Source organism: Perissodus microlepis, chromosome 9 (genome assembly GCF_051167445.1).
Source record: "Perissodus microlepis isolate ML-2025 ecotype Zambia chromosome 9, ASM5116744v1, whole genome shotgun sequence".
In the NCBI taxonomy this organism is placed as follows: domain Eukaryota; kingdom Metazoa; phylum Chordata; class Actinopteri; order Cichliformes; family Cichlidae; genus Perissodus; species Perissodus microlepis.
In genome coordinates, this window is record NC_140469.1 from 31,262,541 (window position 1) to 31,282,466 (window position 19,926).

Below are 19,926 nucleotides of genomic sequence, written 5' to 3' on the forward strand. Positions count from 1 at the left end.
TTTATCCGCGACACCTTAAAGGCCGGTCCGTGAAAATATTGTCGGGCATAAACCGGTCCGTGGCGCAAAAAAGGTTGGAGACCGCTGTTCTATTCTATTTATAAAATTATTTGCGGTGGGCCGCAGTTTGGACACCACTGACTAACAGGAAACTCCACTGGCTGCATGATTATTAGCATTATATAATGTGTGAAATTCATTATAAAAAAAAAGAAAGAAGTAACGAGTCGAATATTGCCAAATGTAGCGGAGTGAAAGTACTGTTTCTTCTTCACAAATGTACTCAAGTACAAGTAAAAAGTATGGCGCTTTAAAGGTATTTAAAAAGTACTTTATGTTTTTTCAAAAACTTTCTCAAGTAAATGTAACAGAGTAAATGTAACTCGTTACTACCCACCTTTGTCGGTATCACCACACAAAATATCACACTATTTCAATGTGTCTATATATTCTTACATCCCTAGTTATGAGGAATTTTTCTGCTACTTGTTAAATCTGTGCCATTAAGACTTCAGATGGTTCAGACAATGGCAATTTTATTTATATCACACATTTCATTAAATCTAAACTAGATATGCTAAACACAGAAGATGATGACATAAAACCTGTTGAGGTTTACAACACTTTAGGGCAGTGAAAACAGCAAAAAGAACTAAACCTAACAACACCACCAATGAAAAAACATTTTCATTGGTGGTGTTGTATACATTTTTTAAAATGTATACAAAGATGTAACTGATCTCAAGTCAGCAGTGTGAGAGCAAAGTGCTCTAATGGGGTGATATGGTACTATAAGGTTATTAAGATAAGACGGGGCCTGATTATTCAAGACCTTGTATGTTAGGAGCCGGAATTTAGATTCGATATTGGATTTAACAGGGAGCCAATGAAAGGAAGCCAATGTTTTTAAGCTGAGCTTAAAAGCTTATTGACTATTTACAGCTTGAAAGCCTGTGATACATAACCAATTAATAGATCAGTCAGACATTTAATTATACTACTTCTACTACTATTATTAGAAAAACTGGGCGAAACCTGATGTATAACAGATGAGGAATTCCAGCAGAAATTACAGCAGCTTTCACGTCAAACTTCTCAAACGTAACAGAACTGTCTGTCTGAGTCATTATGATCCAACGATAACAATGATTTCACCATTGTCATGATCACGCCGATGTTTGCACAGAGCAGATAATGAAGTGAATGTTTTTGCACACTGGTAACAGTGAAACAGTTTATTTGCAGCGTGGGCTCGTTTGTGTGCAGAGTATGAACTGAGATTCTTGAAGCTCTTGTCACACTGGTCACAGCTGAAGTTCCCTTCAATGTGTGTAAGTTCATGTTTGTTACGATAACCTGGCAATAAGAAACTTTTGTCACAGAGTCTGCACTTGTATGGTTTCTCTCCTGTGTGCACTACCTTATGCTTTTTAAGATCACCTGCAGTGGTGAAAGATGACCCACACTGGTCACAGACGTGCTTTTTAACCCCACTGTGGAAGAGCTCATGATTTTTTAATTCACTTGATGTTGGAAAGCCTTTCCCACATTCTTTGCAGTAGTTCATTTTGTCTCCAGTGTGTCTGCGTTGATGTACTTTTAGGTTCTCTTGATGATTGAAAGTTTTTCCACAAAGGTCACAGTGAAACGTTTTCCCACCACCACAGTGACGACAGGGTCGAGAACTGGATCCATCTGTGTCGCTCTGCTTCTAAACAAAGACACAAAGACAGTGTAAGTCAGGGAATTCCTTCAACATCTTTATCCTGAACGTCGCCTGAAATAAAGAGCAGCTCTGCCAAGGTCCACATTTTACTTTTTACACTATAACACTCAGCTTACTGGGCGAAAACGACTTCTCATTTGTAGGTAATCTAGTTAATGGGAAGATTGGTGGTTGGCGTATGCGCCAACCAGCGTGCAGCCTGTTACAGTCGCTCCTGCTTTTTCTCTTAGTTTAGCTCTTTTTTCTTACGTATTCTTTTTTTTCTGACTTGTATCTTCATCCGTTTATTATCTTTACTCAATCATGTGGATTGAGAGAGTTTTTGTTCTTCTGGTGGCCGTGGAACTGTTACTTTTATCAAGGAACGGGACCGCGGCACATCTCCTACACTCACGGACTGTTTACTGCAGAGATCAGCTGATGGCCCTGATGCCGGCCGGCTCGCTGGCCAGGCCCGCAGAAGTACCAGTTGAAATTTGAAGGAAAACACATCGGGGATGCAGAGGTCAAGGACAGAAGAGAAGAAAGAAGGAGACGGTGAGACAGCGGAGGCTCAAAGCGAGGAGGAGGTATAAACCGTGTCTATCGTAATGGGAAATGTGCAATCGTTGGCAAATAAAATCGACGAGCTCTCAGCTCGGCACCCATATGTATGTTCCTATGTTCCTCCCTCTGCTAACCCCACAGCTGCATGTGACACTATCCACTCTGCCATAGCCCGGTTACAGACTCAGCACCCGAGTGCCTTTATTGTGATCTCGAGTGACTTCAACCATGTATCACTGGACAATACACTAACAACATTCAGACAATATGTGGACTGTCCCACCAGGGGAGAGAAAATTCTAGACCTACTGTATGCTAATGTCAAGGATGCATACAGCTCCTCCTCCCTCCCCCCACTTGGTAGGTCAGATCATAACCTGATTCACCTCACCCCCCACTATGTGCCAATCGTGAGGAGGGAACCTGTGACCACGAGGAGCGTTAGGAGGTGGTCAGAGGAGGCCTTAGTGGAACTACAGGGCTGTTTCGAGGTGACCAACTGGGAAACACTCTGTGAGCCTCACGCCGAGGACATCAATGGGCTTACTGAGTGTATCACAGACTACATAACTTTCTGCACCGACTCCATTGTTCCAGCTCAGACTGTTCATTGTTACCCAAACAACAAGCCGTGGGTGACTAAGGACATCAAAGCCCTCCTCAACGACAAGAAGAGGGCTTTCAGAGGGGGCAATAAAGAGGAGGTGAGGAAGGTCCAGGTGTTACTAAAGGACAAGATCAGAGAGGCTAAGGACAATTACAGGAGGAAGCTGGAGTGGAAACTCCAGCAGAACAGCATGAGAGAGGTGTGGAGGGGCATGAAGACCATCACTGGATTCAGGCCAACCAACAGCAGGGGAGCTGAGGGAGGTGAGAATAGAGCTAACGAGTTGAATCTGTTTTTCAATAGATTCGACACCACAGTGTCTGCTCCCACCCCCACAACCTCACCTGTAGTCAGCCTGGAATCCAGAGCCACACCACTGTGCCAGCCTCTCTCTTCACATGGCGCTGTTGCCTCCTGTGAGATTCCTGACACCCCTCCCACACCCATCACCTTCACTCAATACCAGGTTGAGATGCAAATGAGGAGACTTCACTCAGGCAAGTCTGCTGGACCAGGCGGAGTGAGTCCCCTCGTCCTCAAGACCTGTGCCCCCCAGCTGTGTGGAGTCTTTCATAAACTGTTTATGCTGAGTCTGAGTCTGCAGAGGGTCCCAGTGATGTGGAAGACATCATGCCACGTCCCTGTACCAAAGACGCCATGTCCCAGTGGCCCCCAGGATTACAGGCCCGTGGCACTGACCTCCCACATCATGAAGACCCTGGAGAGGCTCATCCTGGACCAGCTGCGACCCATAGTAAGACCACATCTGGATCCCCTTCAGTTCGCTTATCAGCCTCGTCTCGGAACTGAGGACGCCATCATCTACCTGCTCAATCGTGTCTACACCCATCTGGACCAGCCGGCGAGCACTGTGAGGGTCATGTTTTTTTACTTTTCTAGTGCTTTCAACACCATCAGGCCGACCCTCCTGGGTGATAAGTTAGCAGCGATGCAGGTGGATGCTTCTCTGGTGTCCTGGATTGTTGATTACCTGACAGGAAGACCACAATATGTACGTCTCCCACAGTGTGTGTCTGACAAGGTGATCAGCAACACAGGGGCACCACAGGGGACTGTCCTCTCCCCCTTCCTCTTCACCCTCTACACCACAGACTTCAGCCACTGCACAGAGACCTCCATCTTCAGAAGTTTCCTGATGACTGGTGGTTGGATGCATCAGCAGGGATGATGAGACAGAGTACCGGGCTGTGGTCGACTCCTTTGTCACGTGGTGTGAGCAGAATCATCTGCAGCTCAACGTGGCAAAGACCAAGGAACTGATCGTGGACTTCAGGAAGACCAGGAAACACTTGACCCCTGTTTCAATCCAGGGGGTCAGTGCTGACATTGTGGAGGACTATAAATACCTTGGAGTTCACATTGACAATAAACTGGACTGGGCTAAAAACACCACAGCACTTTACAGGAAGGGCCAGAGTCGTCTCTATTTTTTGAGGCGACTGAGGTCCTTCAACATCTGCCAGAAAATGCTGAGGATTTTCTACGAGTCTGTTGTGGCCAGTGTGATCCTCTATGCTGTTGCATGCTGGGGGAGCAGGCTGAGGGTAGCAGATGCCAACAGACTTAATAAACTAATGCGTAAGGCCAGTAATGTTGTGGGGATGGAGCTGGACTCCCTCAAGGTGGTGTCGGAGAGGCGGATGCTGTCCAAGATAAAGACAATGTTGGATAACACCTCCCACCCACTCCATGACATGCTGGTCAGTCACAGGAGCTCGTTCAGTGAGAGACTGAGATTACCGAAAAGCACCACTGAACGACACAGGAAATCTTTCCTGCCTGTGGCTCCCTGTACAACTCATCCACTTAACACACTGGTTACTGCTACAACTACACGTTTCTTTTCCAGCTATTTATTAATGAGTGACTTATATATATATATATATATATAGATATATATATATAGATATATATATATAGATATATATATATAGATATATATAGTACTATTCTTAGCGTATTGTCTGTCTTGTCTTAATGTTGGTTTATGTTGGTTTATAATGGAGCACTGTAACAAAAAATAATTTCCCCCAGGGATCAATAAAGTATTCTGATTCTGATTCTAAACCCCTGGATGCTCTACTCTGCATGCCAAAAGATGCTAACCCCAAGCTGCTCTCTGATGCATCCATTGGAGTGTGAATGGAATGGCTGGAAATGGAAAACTTTTTTCCAACATCAGGAAAGTTTGATGAGATCTGTAGCAGCTTTGACCCAATATTCCGCACATGAAGTTTTCATGTCTCACATAATACTTCAAAATAACTGAAAGTGTAAAAATATAAATACATACCTCACAGTAACTGCACTTGTAGAGTCTCTTTCCACTGTGGATCTGTTGGTGTGCTCTCAAGGAACGTGGATCTTTAAAAGCCTTTTCACACAGGTCACATTTGCAAGGTCTCTCCTCAGTGTGGGTTAACATGTGCCGCTGTAAGTCTTTGTATGTCACAAAACGTTTGTCACACTGATCACAGAGCCAAACATCATTGCCAGTGTGAATGCGTTGGTGGATATTTCTGCTGACTAGCCAGCGGAAAGTTTTCCCACAAATGTCGCAGCTGTACGCCTTAGTTTCAGAGTGGGTAACTTGATGACGCCGTAAGCTGCCTCTGACAGCAAAAGCTTTACCACACCGATCACAGCTGTACGCTTTAACTCCACTGTGGGTGAGTTGGTGTGGTTTTAAGCTTCCAGCGTGGGTAAAAGACTTTCCACACAACTCACAGCTGTACGCTTTAATTCCAGAGTGAGTAACTTGATGACGTCGTAAGTTGCTACTGTGATTAAAATTCTTCCCACACTCCTCACAGCTGTATGCTTTAACTCCACTGTGGATGAGTTGATGACGTTTCAGGTCCGACTTCCTTGTAAAATCCTTCCCACACTCATCACAGCTGTATTTTTTCTCTCCCTTTCTTCTGTGAGGTTTGTCGGCCTCCTGAGAGCGCTGACTTCTCGCTCCATGTTGGTCCTGCAGTGACAGAGATACAAACAGAGGCAGTGAGTGAAACACAGTCGTGGAACAAACTGAACCTGCCTCCATTAGTGGGATCAAAGATGTGAACAAACATGTTGTAGGTGTGTTACCACCAGTAATGGGAATAAGGGCATTACAAGTAACGGCGTTACTTTTTGCAGTAACGAGTAATCTAACTAATTACTATTCCTATCATTACAACGCCGTTACCGTTACTAACAAGAAAATGCGTTACTATTTTTCAACAAACAGACGGTTGAAGCTGTGTTCAGCTTACAGTATCTTATATCAGTTGCAGGGAGTAGCTGTAAGTAATCTGGACGCTACAGCTTTAAGCAGCTGCGCTCCCGCGGACGGTGATCAGTGTCTAGCACAACAGCTGGAGCTCAGGGGGCAAAACAATCACGTTACTGCTGCTGTTTGACTGAGGAAGAATAAAGGAGTCGTGGTCAATCACATGACCACTTAAAGACAAAGCAACAAGGTGACATATACCAGTTTATAAACTGTGTTGATAGGCCAGTAAAACCAGAGTCATGATAAACAATATATACGCGCGTTTGTTCCTCAATAGTTTCATGTTTACTGTCTAAGGACAGCAGCGAGACCTCTCTGCTTATGAGAGAGAGAAAAAAGGGAAGTTTTAGGAGAGAGAGAGCAGAAAAAGAGAGAGAGCGAGTTTTGAGTCGTGAGAGATTTGTGACGTTTAGCGTGTTTGGAGTGTGTAGTTAATTTGTTGTCTTGTGTAGTTAGTGTGTAGTGTTGTGGATAGTTTTGTGTTGTGTGTCAGAACAATGAGGCGACTGCTGTCTCCAGGTAGAAACAGGAGTGACACACCTGCTGCTGTCAGACCTGCAGGTATCAGGCTGTGATGTTTCCTTTATAGTGGACAGAAATATTTGGAGTGGCACAAATAATTTGTGGCATCTTATTGAAGAACAGCTGATTGTTCTGTAAACAGTTTGAAATGGTTATTTTAAAAAAAGGGTAAAAGGTAAATGGATGCAAATAACTTTGTTGTTTGCAAAACTTGTGCGTATGATTGTAACATTCACAATTTATATTTGCATTTAGAGTTATGAAATATGATCATTAAACAGGTTTGTGGTTGTTACAGTAAAAATATAACTTTTTCTACTCTGATTTGATGTTTGTTGTCTGATTTTAGATCAATTGTGTTAACACAGTTTGTCAAAATGAAAACATGACTGTAAATTCAGACACATGAAGTTGTGCTGAAAAGGATGAGACCAAACAAGGCAAATAAACAGTTTTTAAAGGTGAAATGTGGAGCGAAAATCAAACGTAGAGAAAAATGGCCAATTATACCCTGGAGCCCAGAGGGTTAAACATTGTTTTAAAGTAACGCAATAGTTACTTTTCAATTAATTAATTACTTATATAATATTGTAACTCAGTTACTTTTTTGAAGAAGTAACTAGTAACTATAATTAATTACTTTTTCAAAGTAATTGCCCAACACTGGAGTAATTGCCCAACACTGGTTACCACCACGTTCTGGTGATAGTTTCACATTACAATGATGTGCTACAATGAGAGTTGCAATGAAAATGACATAATTGAAGAAATATTGGTCACAAGTGAAAAACTTTTACTTCATGAAAACCTGAGTTCAACTGATGATATGGTTGTTTAAATGTGTACTGATAAAATATGATCTTTATATTTTCTTGTAACTTCTGTGGTTTTTGTTTGTGACGTACATTCTGCATGTATGGAGGAGCCCAGGACGGAAAAGATAAAGCTGCTGTTAACATCCAGCTGTGCACACAGTTTCAATAACAGTGTAACTGAGATATTTTTCTCACCTCCTGTGTTGAAGTCATTGTTTCCTCTGTAGTGGCTGAGCTGAGTCCAAATGGCTGAAACTGTTCCTCTGCTGCTCCACCAGACTCTTCTCCTCCTGTTACTCAGCTGGGACACAAAAAGTATAGATATGTATTTTATCCCTGACAAGAAGAAGCAGAGCAAATAAACATTACTACTCTCCTCAGTGACAACAATACCTATGAAGCTTCAAGGTGAAACCCCAGAAGCAAAAAGAAAGTCATCAGCTGTCTACAAGAACTTGAAAAAAGCCACTGAGCGCCCTGCATACCACCACCTTTACCCAGGGGATGCTACACATATATATATGTGTGTATATGTGTGTGTGTGTATATATATATATATATATATATATGGTATTCTCCCCACTCATGTATTGACCCATGTGCCTGTTCATCTTAGCCGATATGATGCCTGACAGGAGCTTCCATGTAGTACTGAGGCAGGTTATTGGTCGGTAGTTGGATGGGGTCCTTCTTGGGGTCCTTGGGGATCAGGACCGTTCGACCTTCGGTTAACTAGCAGCTGGTTCATTTGTGCTGCCAGACGCTCGTGGAGTGCAGTCAGCTTCTTCAGCCAGTAGGCGTGAACCATGTCGGGCCCTGGTGCTGTCCAACTCTTCATACTGGAGACCCTTTCTTGAATATCTGCCACTGTGATGGTTACTGGTCCCTGTTCAGGGAGGTCGCTATGGTCTGCCCTCAGATCCACTAGCCACTGAGCATTGCCGTTATGGGTTGCGTCCTTCTCCCATATGCTCTTCCAGTATTGCTCCGTCTCCAGCCTTGGTGGTGCTGTTCTCTTATTGTTCCCTTGCCACTGAGAGTACACCTTTGCTGGTTCTGTGGAGAACAGCTGGTTTATTCTCCTGCCTTCTATCTCTCTGGTGTACCTCCTCAAGCGGCTGGCCAAGGCTGTGAGTCTTTGCTTGGCAGTTTCCAAGGCCTCAGGTATAGACAGTTTGCTGTATTTCTTATGCACCTTCTTTGCCGCACCTTTCTGCAACTCCGTTAGTTGGCTAACCTCCCTCCGTGCTGCTTTGATCTTGCTCTCTAGCCTCCTTCTCCATGGAGGGTACTGCCCCTTGTGGCTGTTCAGCTTGTAGCCAAGCATCTCACTGATCACTGCTGCCGTATTGTAGATCAGTTTGTTAGTGTCGGTAATCGTGGTTGTAGGTATGTGCATTAACATCATCTAGCAGACCTTCTGAGGGTACTTCACGTAATCTTGGTAACCGGCTACGGGGGATCCAGGTTTCAAGCTTGGCCATGATCCTATTTCTCAGGTCAGTTCCTCTCGCACTCAACGATCCTTCTCCTATCGCACTTGGGGCTATGTACCCAATCTCGGGTGGGGGTGATGATATCTCCCCCCTGACCTGGCGTCCTGACTCCTCCTTGCCGTAGCATTTATGTTGTACCTCGTCAATCTCTAGCTGTGATAGCAGTCCCTTCTTTCGAATGTTGGAACACTGAGCTACTAGTTGTTTCGCCGTCATTGTGGATGTTGGGTATCGAAGAATCCATAGGTCCCTCATCCTATTCATGTAGCCCCTTCCGCCAGGGTTACTTGTGTAGTAGCATTCCAACAACGCCCTGTTTTCGTCTCTTGCCCACCGATGCCTTCTTGTTCCAGTAGCCCACTTGTCGTCAGGGTGCCCTGGTTCCTCAACACCTGACGCGGACTTTGTTGATCCGGGCGACGTCCGAGCCGGCATGCCTTCATATTTATCTGTCTCGCTAGCATAGGGGGTCTAGCCTTAGGACCCTTACTGGATACAGACACCCCAGGCAGGAATCGAACTTGCGATCCTCTGCTCCAAAGGCGTGTAGTCTAACCACTACGCACAACTTCCTGCTAGTTTCTAACTCAGTTAAGTGGTAATAAATTGTGTTTTCATGGATGCCTGGATGTTAAACTTCATAGTTACACCTGGTAAAGCAGCAATGCTGATCATTTTATTACAGATGAAAGAATTTAGACAGTTTTAAACTCTCAGTGATGCTGCAGTAAGCATATTACATATGGGTGCCGACTGGCACAAGTGTCTTCAAGATACTGGTATTTTTCACAATTTTGTTTCTTAATCCACTACGAGTTTTGAAAAATTAGCTATATAAATATATTATGGTATGGTAAAGTAGCTGAATCAGACTCCATCATAAACCACAAGTGAACAAAACTTCTGTTCTCGTCAAAGAAAACCAAAAATAAATCCAACATTCAATCCACAAAATGATTAAAAACATTCTTCTTTTGCCACAGCAGATGGACAATAAAGTTATAGTGACCCTGATACTGCAGCAGATCGCTCTGATTTCCTGTTATCACTTCAAATAGAAATGAGGCTGTAGAGGTTTGGTGCAGGCAGAAAAACAGCTGCAGGGACAATGAAAAGACTTTTCTGCTCCAACTTCTCCCAACATGCTGAGCTAATGATTAGTTGGTGTTTTTCTCCAAACACTCTCTCACTCTTCTCTCAACGTGTTCACAATAAACTGTGAACAGACACCGAGGAGAGCAGCAGAAGACCTCATTCAGGAGCTAAACTCAACATGAACTGAACTCACAGTAAAGTTAGCTCGGTGCTTACCTTTAGATGAGCCCACAAACCGAGAGAAACTCCGTGATGAAGCTGGAACTCTTTCCAAACACAGGAAACAGATCAGGGAGCAGAGACCCACGTGGTTCACGCTGATCGCAGCTACGATCCAGGAGACAAGGGTGGGCAGATCGATGCAGATATCGATCAGGACGTTGGTAGTGGTTTATGATCGATACTTTAGTTCGTTTCTCTCCTCTAAGTTCACTACTTTACTCCCGTTTCATGAAGCAGCAGCTCTCTCTGCTCGACTCCTCTCCTGCACATACACTTTGCTCCGCCCTCTTTCCCTGCTCTGCTGTAGTTTGTTGCTTTGTATCACGTGACCGAGAACACTTGGCATGCACGAGAAGACTGAGGCTGTGTCCCAATTCAGGGTCTGCACGCTTGAAGTACGCGCACTACGCGTACTACGTACGGTGCGTACTATAAGTACGAGAAGTGCGGAAGTGAGAGGCTTGTGAAATGGGACGGTATACGCTTCGTTGCGCTGTTCAGGTTGCCTAGCAACCATGATACTAATCGCGAGACACGTTACATACAGCATTGTTTGACAGAAATGAAGGAGAAAAATGTTTTGTTGGTCATTCAATTTTGTCATGACATCACTTTGATTAGTTGAGTATATATATATATATATATATATATATATATATATATATATATATATATATATATATATATATATATATATAGTTGTGTTTATAGATTAATTTCCAGTAGAGAAGGACCTGCTGATGGAAAGCTGAGAGTTTAACAGGTAACGAACTGCAATCAAAGTCACAACGTAACAAAAAGTCTATTCCACCCATTTTGCCAATAATCACACTGGGAATAATGTTCCAAAAGGAATTTTTGTTCCTAATGAAAGATCTTAACCATTTCAATTTTAGTACACCATTCATAACATCAAAGTCAATGGCATTAGCCCCACCCTCTTCATAATTCTTAATCATATCATTTTTCTTTATATAATGACATTTGTTCCTCCATATGAACCTAAAATTAAGATTATTTATAGTTTTAATTAGTTTTGGAGATATGGGCAGAGAAAAGGCTGGAGAGATTAGTCTGGACAGACTGTCCATTTTGGTTAGCAAGATTCTCCCAAACAGAGTTATGTCCCTCTGCAGCCACCTGTTTAAAACTTACACTTTTCTATATTGGCACAGATATTCTTATTTTCTGTTGATGTCTTATCCTTGCAAATGACAATGCCCAGATACTTCACCTCCTTTTTTATCTGTATATTACTTATTGCCTGCAGGGGACACTCAGAGCTAGAATCTCACATTTATTAATATTCAGCTGTAGGCCAGAAGCTTTGGAGAAGTGGTTGATCACCTGTAAGGCTGAAGGAATCTGGTCCTCATTTTTTAAAAACAGGGTGGTATCATCTGCCAGCTGACTGATTATTATCTGTTCACCCATCACAGTTAACCCATCAATGTGACTGTTTTTAATCAAAATAGACAAGAGCTCAGCAACCATGATGAACAGAAGTGGTGAGCTGCTACATCCCTGCCGTATCCCTCTATTAACCTCAAACCTTGAACATGTACCATGTTCTAGCAAAACAGAGCTGTTCATGTCATTATATAGCATCTCTATAACATTATAAATTCCTGTCCAAAACCAAAAGACTGCAGAGTTTTTAATATGAACGTATGTTCAACTCAGTCAAATGCTTTGTAAAAATCCAAGAACAGGATGTACCCTCTCTCTTGGATTATTTCACTGTACTGAGATCCCAAACCAGCCTAATATTGTTATGAATTAGTTTTCCTTTCAAAAAACCTGATTGTGTTTCACTGATAATGTTTGAGATGCCTTTCTTTAGCCTCTCAGCCCTTTGCCAGACAGGAGAAGCCAAACACCAGCTAACTCAAACAAAGAAAATGTATGAATATAACAGAACTTTGACCTTGCAGTGTTAATATGGGTTAATATTTATATGCACGCCACATAAACATTTGAAGGTGTGATGGAAAAATAAATACATTTAATAAAGAAACAATATTGAACAATAAGTAGAATATATTAATGACTGCAATGTAAGCTAAAGTGAATCAACTGGTGGTGAGGTGTGGAGCTTACCATGTGTGCCTTGCCATCACACATGTAAATTGGTCAATAAAAAAATCAATAACACTGCTTTTGAATATCGATTCAGTATCATAAAACAAAATATTGTGATTTTCGATCTATATTTTTCTTACATCCCTAGTTATGAGCAATGATTCTGTAACTTGTTAAATCTCTGTCATGAAGAATTAAGACGCTTCTGAAAATGGCAATTTTATTTATATCACACATTTTATTACATGTTAACTAAATATTCTTAACACAAAAGATAAAGACATAAAAACCTGTTTAGGTTTACAATACTGTAAGGCAGTGAAAACAGCAAACAGAACTAAACTAAACCTAACAACACCACCAATGAAAAAAAGGTCTGGAGTCTGTTTTTAATGTATGCAAAGATGTAACTGATCTCAAGTCAGCAGGTGACAGGACCACAGTAACAGAAAGCATCTTTGGACTGTACCACAATTAAAATAGAGGACTGAAGGCTCTGCCTCCCATTCTACTTTTAAATACTCTAGGAACAACAAGTAGGCCTGCAGAGCGAGAGCGAAGTGCTCTAATAGGGTGATATGGTACTACAAGGTCATTAAGATAAGATGGGGCCTGATTATTTAAGACCTTGTATGTGAGGAGCAGGATTTTGAATTCTGGATTTAACAGGAAGCCAAAACAGGAGAAATCTGCTCTCTCTTTCTAGTCCCTGTCAGGACTCTTGCTGCAGCATTTTGGATTAACTGAAGGCTTTTCAGGGAGTTTTTCGTTTTCAAGCTGAGTCCTGGGATGACTTTTTAAGTAATGATATAACTATTTACAGCTTGAATGCCTGTGATACATAGACAATTAAGAGATCAGTGAGACATTTCTTTGATTATAGTACTATTATTATTACTACTACTAAATACTACTGTTTCCAAGTGGAGGAAAAATGATCATGTAATAAGGAGAACATTTTTAGAATTAAAATTCAAATAAACATTAAAGGAAAAATTAAGAGAAACCTGATGTATAACAGATGAGGGTATTTCAGCAGAAATTACAGCAGCTTTCACATCAAACTTCTCAAATGCAACAGAACTGTCTGTCTCTTCAGATTATTTATTTCTATTTTTTTGCCTGTCCCATTTGGTTCTTTAGCCGTCAGAATTGTTGTCTGAAGACCAACAAGGAGACCCAATGGATTTACTTTGCCAAATGGATCATCACTGCCTTGCCATATTGGTCCATTTGATCAACCTTTGTTGTTATTATTTATCTTATTTTCAGTTGTTACAGACGGGACAGACATGGCTGAGGGATAGGGAAGGGAGAAAGAAAGATGAAGGGAAAGAAAAACAGAAGGGAAGAGGGACAGTGAGAAAGGGCACTTAAAAAGAGAAAGAAGAGAAAAAAAAATCTCCTGGATCACCTGAAGGCATCAGTTACCGGCAGGGAGTGTGGTGAGGGGAGATAGGCCTTTGGAGGGCCTGGGAGTTCCCAGAGAGGTGGAGTGTAAGACCCGACCTGACATATGGACACAGACAAACAGGCACACAGACACAAACATGCATTCCCACCCTCATGCACACATATACAAACACTCAGCACTCACCCAACGTAGGGATAGACATACATGGACACTGTACACACAATCACACTCCCCAAACAAACTCTATACCCCGGGTCCAGGTACCCTCGCCCCTGGAGGGGGAAACGGCACCTAGACCCAGGAGATGTTACCCTTTCCCCCGGGGTGGAGGCAAGCAGACCGCCCCAGGCTCCGCAGCAGCAGGGAGGCCCCGCATCCCAGATCCCAATCAGACGGCCAACGCCTCCTCCCAGCCCCCCCGCCCCGATGGCCAGCAGAGAACAGGGGTGTGTGAAGACCCCAAACCTCCCTCCTCTCGCTCATGTGTATCGTTGCTGCGTGTTGTTCTAAGGTGCATTTAAAACACAGGAGAGCATGGTGCTGCTGCCAGAGAGCAGCAGGTGTTAGCACGGCCCCTCCCGAGAACCCTCAATGTGTACATGGATTTAAAATTGAGAGGTGGGCACCGGTGCCAGAGGTGGGGTTGAACACACAGACCGTCCACTGGACGCCGTTAACGTGCCCACCCTCAAGGCCCTATATGTATGTGTTATGACAGTGTGAGTAATGTGGATGTCTAAGTTGTGGAATAAAATTGAGGCACAGGTGGCCAGAAGGGGACAGGGGGTGGGGGGGATGCCTCCCCTGCACCCTGGTGACACACCCGCACCCAAAGGCCCTACTTGTGTGGGTGTGTTGGAGCGGGAAGAGGGAGGCAGCCGGGGATGGGGAGGAAAAGAAGGGAGGAGCAAGATGCCCCTCCCTGGGGCCAGCTCCCCCACCCTAACATTCAATCATCTCCAAGACTGCACAAGACAGTAGACACCCAGGTTAAGTTTATTCTCACCTCTCCCCCACCTGCAGAGTGGACTCCTGCAAGGATGGAACAAGCTCCCTGTCAGTTGAAGGGTTCATTATGATCCAATGATAGGAATGATTTCAGCCATTGTCATGATCACGCTGATGTTTGCACAGAGCAGATAATGAAGTGAATGTTTTTGCACATTGGTAACAGTGAAACAGTAGATTTGGGGGAAAAAGCAAAAAAAAGCAGTTAAAATGAAATGTAAAAAAATAATGTTTCTATGCACATCTGCAGTTTAGAAACATATCAGTTTGGTAATATAAAATAAATGTATTCCTATAACTTCTATATCCTAAGAGAACAAAGATTAAAATGTAACAGGGATAACATTTTAGAATATTAAAATCCCTCAAAGGAAAAAAAACTTGATGTGCACATCTATACTTGCAGCTTCCTAAATGTAACATCCAGGTTTATTTACTGCAGGTCCAGAAAGCAAATCAGATCCAAGTGTGACATCAGCTGCACTCTTTACAGGAGACTCCATCTGAACTCTGTGGAGCCTGATCTCAAGGTTTTTAAGTCTGACCCTGAAACCAGGAGAGGATCTTTCTGTCTCTGCAGATCCATTGTGATCCAGTGATCACAGTCCTGCATGATCACGCCGATGGTTGTGCAGAGCAGATAATGAAGTGAATGTTTTTGCACATTGGTAACAGTGAAAAAGTTTGTTAACAGCGTGGGATAGTTTGTGTTTGGAGTATGAACTGAGATTCTTGAAGCTCTTGTCACACAGGTCACAGCTGTAGTTCCCTTCAATGTGTGTAAGTTCATGATTGTTACGACTCCCTGAGTACGAGAAGCTTTTGTCACAGTGTCTGCACTTGTATGGTTTCTCTCCTGTGTGGACTCGTTTATGCACTTTAAGATGATCTGCAGTGGTGAAGGATGACCCACACTGGTCACACACGTGCTTTTTAACCCCACTGTGATAGATTTCATGTTCTTTTAATGCACTTGGTGTGGGGAAGCCTCTCCCACATTCTTTGCAGTAGTTCATTTTTTCTCCAGTGTGTCTGCGTTGATGTAGCTTTAGGTTCTTTTCATTATTGAAAGTTTTTCCACAAAGGTCACAACGCAACGCTTTCCCACCACCACAGTGACGACAGGGTTGAGAAGTGGATCCATCTGTGTCGCTCTGCTTCTAAACAAAGACAGTGTAAGTCAGCGAATTCCTTCAACATTTTTATCCAAAGCATCATCCAAAGGAGATGTTGCAACACTTTGAAAACCTGAGAAAAGAAAGAAATCTGCTTCTACTTTTGACTACTTCTCTTTCTATACCTCCATGTGGTGTTGTCTGAGTGGTGATACCTATTGCTCAGGACAAAACTGTAGCAGCTTCCTGCACCCTAATGGTGTCATAAATAAAACTGACTGTGATGATGTTGAAGCGGGCAAAGCGACCAGTGAGGAGGGTATACTGGTGGCATCTGCCATCTGTTGTCTTTAGCATAGCAGGTAGCAGACTGAAGTTAGATGTTAATGAGTAATTACTGCAGGTTGAACAGGTCATGGAACATTAAGGTTCACAAAACATCACACATGGAGGACTGGGCGAGTTGCTGACTTTACAGAGCAGCAGGAAAACCAGCTGAACCGAGCAAAGAGTCCAGAGTGTGGAGAACTAAGCTGAGCAATGAAATAAGAGCTGAAACTCACGCAGCGCTGCCTTTACATGCAGGAGAATTGCCAACATACTAACACAACTGAATGAGCAGAGTTGTTCCGAACAGTCAGCTGAAAATGACAAGATAAAAATATAAATACAAACCTCACAGTAACTGCACTTGTAGAGTTTCTTTCTGCTGTGGATCTGTTCGTGTCTTCTCAGGGAATGTGGCTCTTTAAAAGTCTTCTCACACAGGTCACATTTATAAGGTCTCTCCTCAGTGTGGGTAAGCATGTGCTGCTGTAATTCATAGTATGTCACAAACGGTTTCCCACACTGATCGCAGCAGTAAACATCTTGTCTGGTGTGGATGCGTAGGTGAGTATTTCGGTATGTTAGATGAGTGAAAGTTTTCCCACAAATGTCGCAGCTGTACGCCTTAGTTTCAGAGTGGGTAACTTGATGACGCCGTAAGTTGCCTCTGACAGTAAAAGCTTTGCCACACTGATCACAGCTGTACGCTTTAACTCCACTGTGGGTGACTTGGTGTTTTTTTAAGTTTGCAGGCTGTCTAAAAGACTTTCCACACAAGTCACAGATGAATGGTCTCTCCCCAGTGTGGATGAACTGATGATGTTTTAGCTCAGACTTCTGAGTAAAATCCTTCCCACACTCTTCACAGCTGTATTTTTTCTCTCCCTTTCTTCTGTGAGGTTTGTCGGTCTCCTGAGAGCGCTGACTTCTCGCTCCATGTTGGTCCTGCAGTGACAGAGATACAAACAGAGACAGTGAGTGAAATGCAGTCGTGGAACAAACTGAAACTGCCACTGTAATCAAAATGACAATTAGGAAATTGTTTTGCTCATTGGGAAAAAATATACCATCTGAAAAAATTATAAGTGCAGCTGATTATATTTTATTTCAGTGTCCTGATAAAATATGATCTTTGTATTTTCTTGTAACTTCTGTGGTTTTTGTTTGTGAATGTAGCTTCTGTATGTATGGAGGAGCCCAGGATGGAAAAGATAAAGCTGCTGTTAACAACCAGCTGTACACACAGTTTCAATAACAGTGTAACTGTGATATTTTTCTCACCGTCTGTGTTGAGCTCATTGTTTCCTCTGTAGTGGCTGAGCTGAGTCCAAATGGCTGAAAATGTTCCTCCGTCAGATTCTCCTCCTGCTGATCAGCTGGGACACAAAAGAATATATTTATATGTATTTGATCTCTGACAAAAAGAAGCAGAGCAAACACAAACCAGAGAAAGCAACATTTAGAAGATTCATTTGTTCCAGCAGCTGCAGGATGGTTTCTACAGGCTGAAGAACAACAGTCACTGCAGGAATCAACATCTGCACATTGATTTTCTGTTAGAGGAACAAAGTGAATGCAGACACACACACAGACAGACTCTCTCCAAACCCTCAGAACAAAAGCTGTCCAGCTTTGTGTGTCTGTCAAAATGCTTTTTACAAATCCTGCTGGAATCAGTGTTGTTACAGCTGCAGTCAAAGCAAGATGGAAATAATGAAGAAGGAAAGTTCAAATCTACTCAGACTAAATGTCAGACTTGATCCCTGCAAGCAGGCACAAACTAAAACTCTCTTTTGTGAAAACCAGTGTTGGTCAAATTACTTGAAAAAAGTAATCAGTAAATAATTAATGATTACTTCCCACCAAAAGTAATCCCGTTACTTTACTGATTACTTATTTTTTGAAAGTAATTAGTGTAAGAATGTTTAGCTGATTTTAGAAATCTGTTAACATAGAATGTAGAATTATTGTAGAGACACTAACACTGCCCTCAATGTAATAAAGGCCTGATTGTGTCATGAACTTAGGAGTAGAGTATAGGAGACCCTCCCCAGTTGAACTGTGAAAGTAAAACAGAGAGGAGTTAATGCTGAGTGGAAATTCCCCAGAGAATGTTTGGGTGGGGGTCTCAACATTTGTAACTGGATAACTGTGGTCTGGAAGGGAGATGGGTTTTATGACTGGCAGGGAGTCACGTACATAGAGACACACACCCACAGTGCTTTAACTGTCACGCACACACATCCACACGCACACTCACTCATGTGCGCTCACATAGGCATTCATGTGCTCGTGCACATAGACACAAACACAGTTTGCAGCACACCGTGGGGGTTTTATGATAGGGTCGCCCCTACAAAACTGTGTTTCACAGACAAAGGAGTGAAGATTTGCAGAGGGACACACCGGCCTCGTCTTCCCTTCTAGAAGTGCATGCTTAAATAAAGATGAATAAAGGTTTTGTGAAATGACTACTGAGTTCCGGTGGCGTCTCTGGAAGTTTCCACGAATAAAAGAACCGGGGTGAAACTGATTTCGTAACATTAGTTAATTAGTTACTTTTTAAAAACATGATTTACACCCTGAATAGGTAATAAAGCGACAGTGAGTCCATCATATATAATGTAATCAAGTGGAAAGTCTCTTTTTAAAATTTGTTTTATTAGTTTTAATCTTTTAACTTTATGCATCAAGCAAAATTTAATTATATGCAACATTCTCTGACTGGAAGAAATTTGTTTAACATTTAAAATAACTTTACTCGCTACTTGAAAAAAAGTTATCGGATTACAGTAACGCATTACTTGTAACTGCCCATCTCTGGTGAAGACACTGAAGCAGTGGACTGATGCAACTGTCTGTAAAGGCTGCTGATATTCGACCTCGCCCTACTTACTCCCTCATTCCTGCATGCTGCCTTCCACAATGTCTGTATAAACAACTCTCACCCATGTCAATCTATAACTTTTCTTATTTCATTTTATCGCTCACTTCCTCTCATGTGTTCATCCACAGCAGCAGGACAATAAAGTTATTGTGACCCTGATACTGCAGCAGATCGCTCTGATTTCCTGTTATCACTTCAAATAGAAATGAGGCTGTAGAGGTTTGGTGCAGGCAGAAAAACAGCTGCAGGGACAATGAAAAGACTTTTCTGCTCCAACTTTCTGCCAGCAAACGCTCAACTTCTCCCAGCATGCTGAGCTAATGATTAGTTGGTGTTTTTCTCCAAACACTCTCTCACTCTTCTCTCGACGTGTTCACAATAAACTGTGAACAGACACCGAGGAGAGCAGCAGAAGACCTCATTCAGGAGCTAAACTCAACATGAACTGAACTCACAGTAAAGTTAGCTCGGTGCTTACCTTTAGATGAGCCCACAAACCGAGAGAAACTCCGTGATGAAGCCGGAACTCTTTCCAAACACAGGAAACAGATCAGGGAGCAGAGACCCACGTGGTTCACGCTGATCTCAGCTACGATCCAGGAGACAAGGGTGGGCAGATCGATGCAGATATCGATCAGGACGTTGGTAGTGGTTTATGATCGATACTTTAGTTTGTTTCTCTCGTCTAAGTTCACTACTTTATTCCCGTTTCATGAAAAAGCAGCTCTCTCTGCTCGACTCCTCTCCTGCGCACACACTTTGCTCC

General features: G+C 42.7%; 2 protein-coding genes across 4 annotated transcripts; both read right to left on the minus strand.

Moving 5' to 3' along the window:
- Positions 1–267: 267 nt before the first annotated feature.
- LOC146380844 (uncharacterized) lies at positions 268–10,601 on the minus strand. 2 transcript variants are annotated; one of them, XM_084939876.1, is made up of 4 exons: positions 10,322–10,601; positions 7,710–7,850; positions 5,194–5,874; positions 268–1,711 (listed from the first exon to the last, which is right to left on the minus strand). In XM_084939876.1, the coding sequence occupies exons 2-4, from the start codon at positions 7,725–7,727 to the stop codon at positions 1,127–1,129; spliced, it is 1,284 nt and encodes a 427-aa protein (XP_084796002.1). In that variant the 5' UTR covers positions 7,728–7,850; positions 10,322–10,601; the 3' UTR covers positions 268–1,126. The 2 variants fall into 2 exon arrangements, with proteins under 2 accessions (XP_084796002.1, XP_084796001.1); XM_084939875.1 differs by having other exon boundaries at positions 269–1,711; positions 7,710–7,815.
- Positions 10,602–12,628: 2,027 nt separating this feature from the next.
- Positions 12,629–19,926, minus strand: LOC146380845 (uncharacterized). Of its 2 annotated transcripts, none has more exons than XM_084939881.1 (4): positions 19,639–19,926; positions 17,555–17,649; positions 16,622–17,218; positions 12,629–15,988 (listed from the first exon to the last, which is right to left on the minus strand). In XM_084939881.1, exons 2-4 carry the CDS (start codon positions 17,570–17,572, stop codon positions 15,431–15,433), a joined length of 1,173 nt encoding a protein of 390 aa, XP_084796007.1. In that variant the 5' UTR covers positions 17,573–17,649; positions 19,639–19,926; the 3' UTR covers positions 12,629–15,430. The 2 variants fall into 2 exon arrangements, with proteins under 2 accessions (XP_084796007.1, XP_084796006.1); XM_084939880.1 differs by having other exon boundaries at positions 12,629–15,991.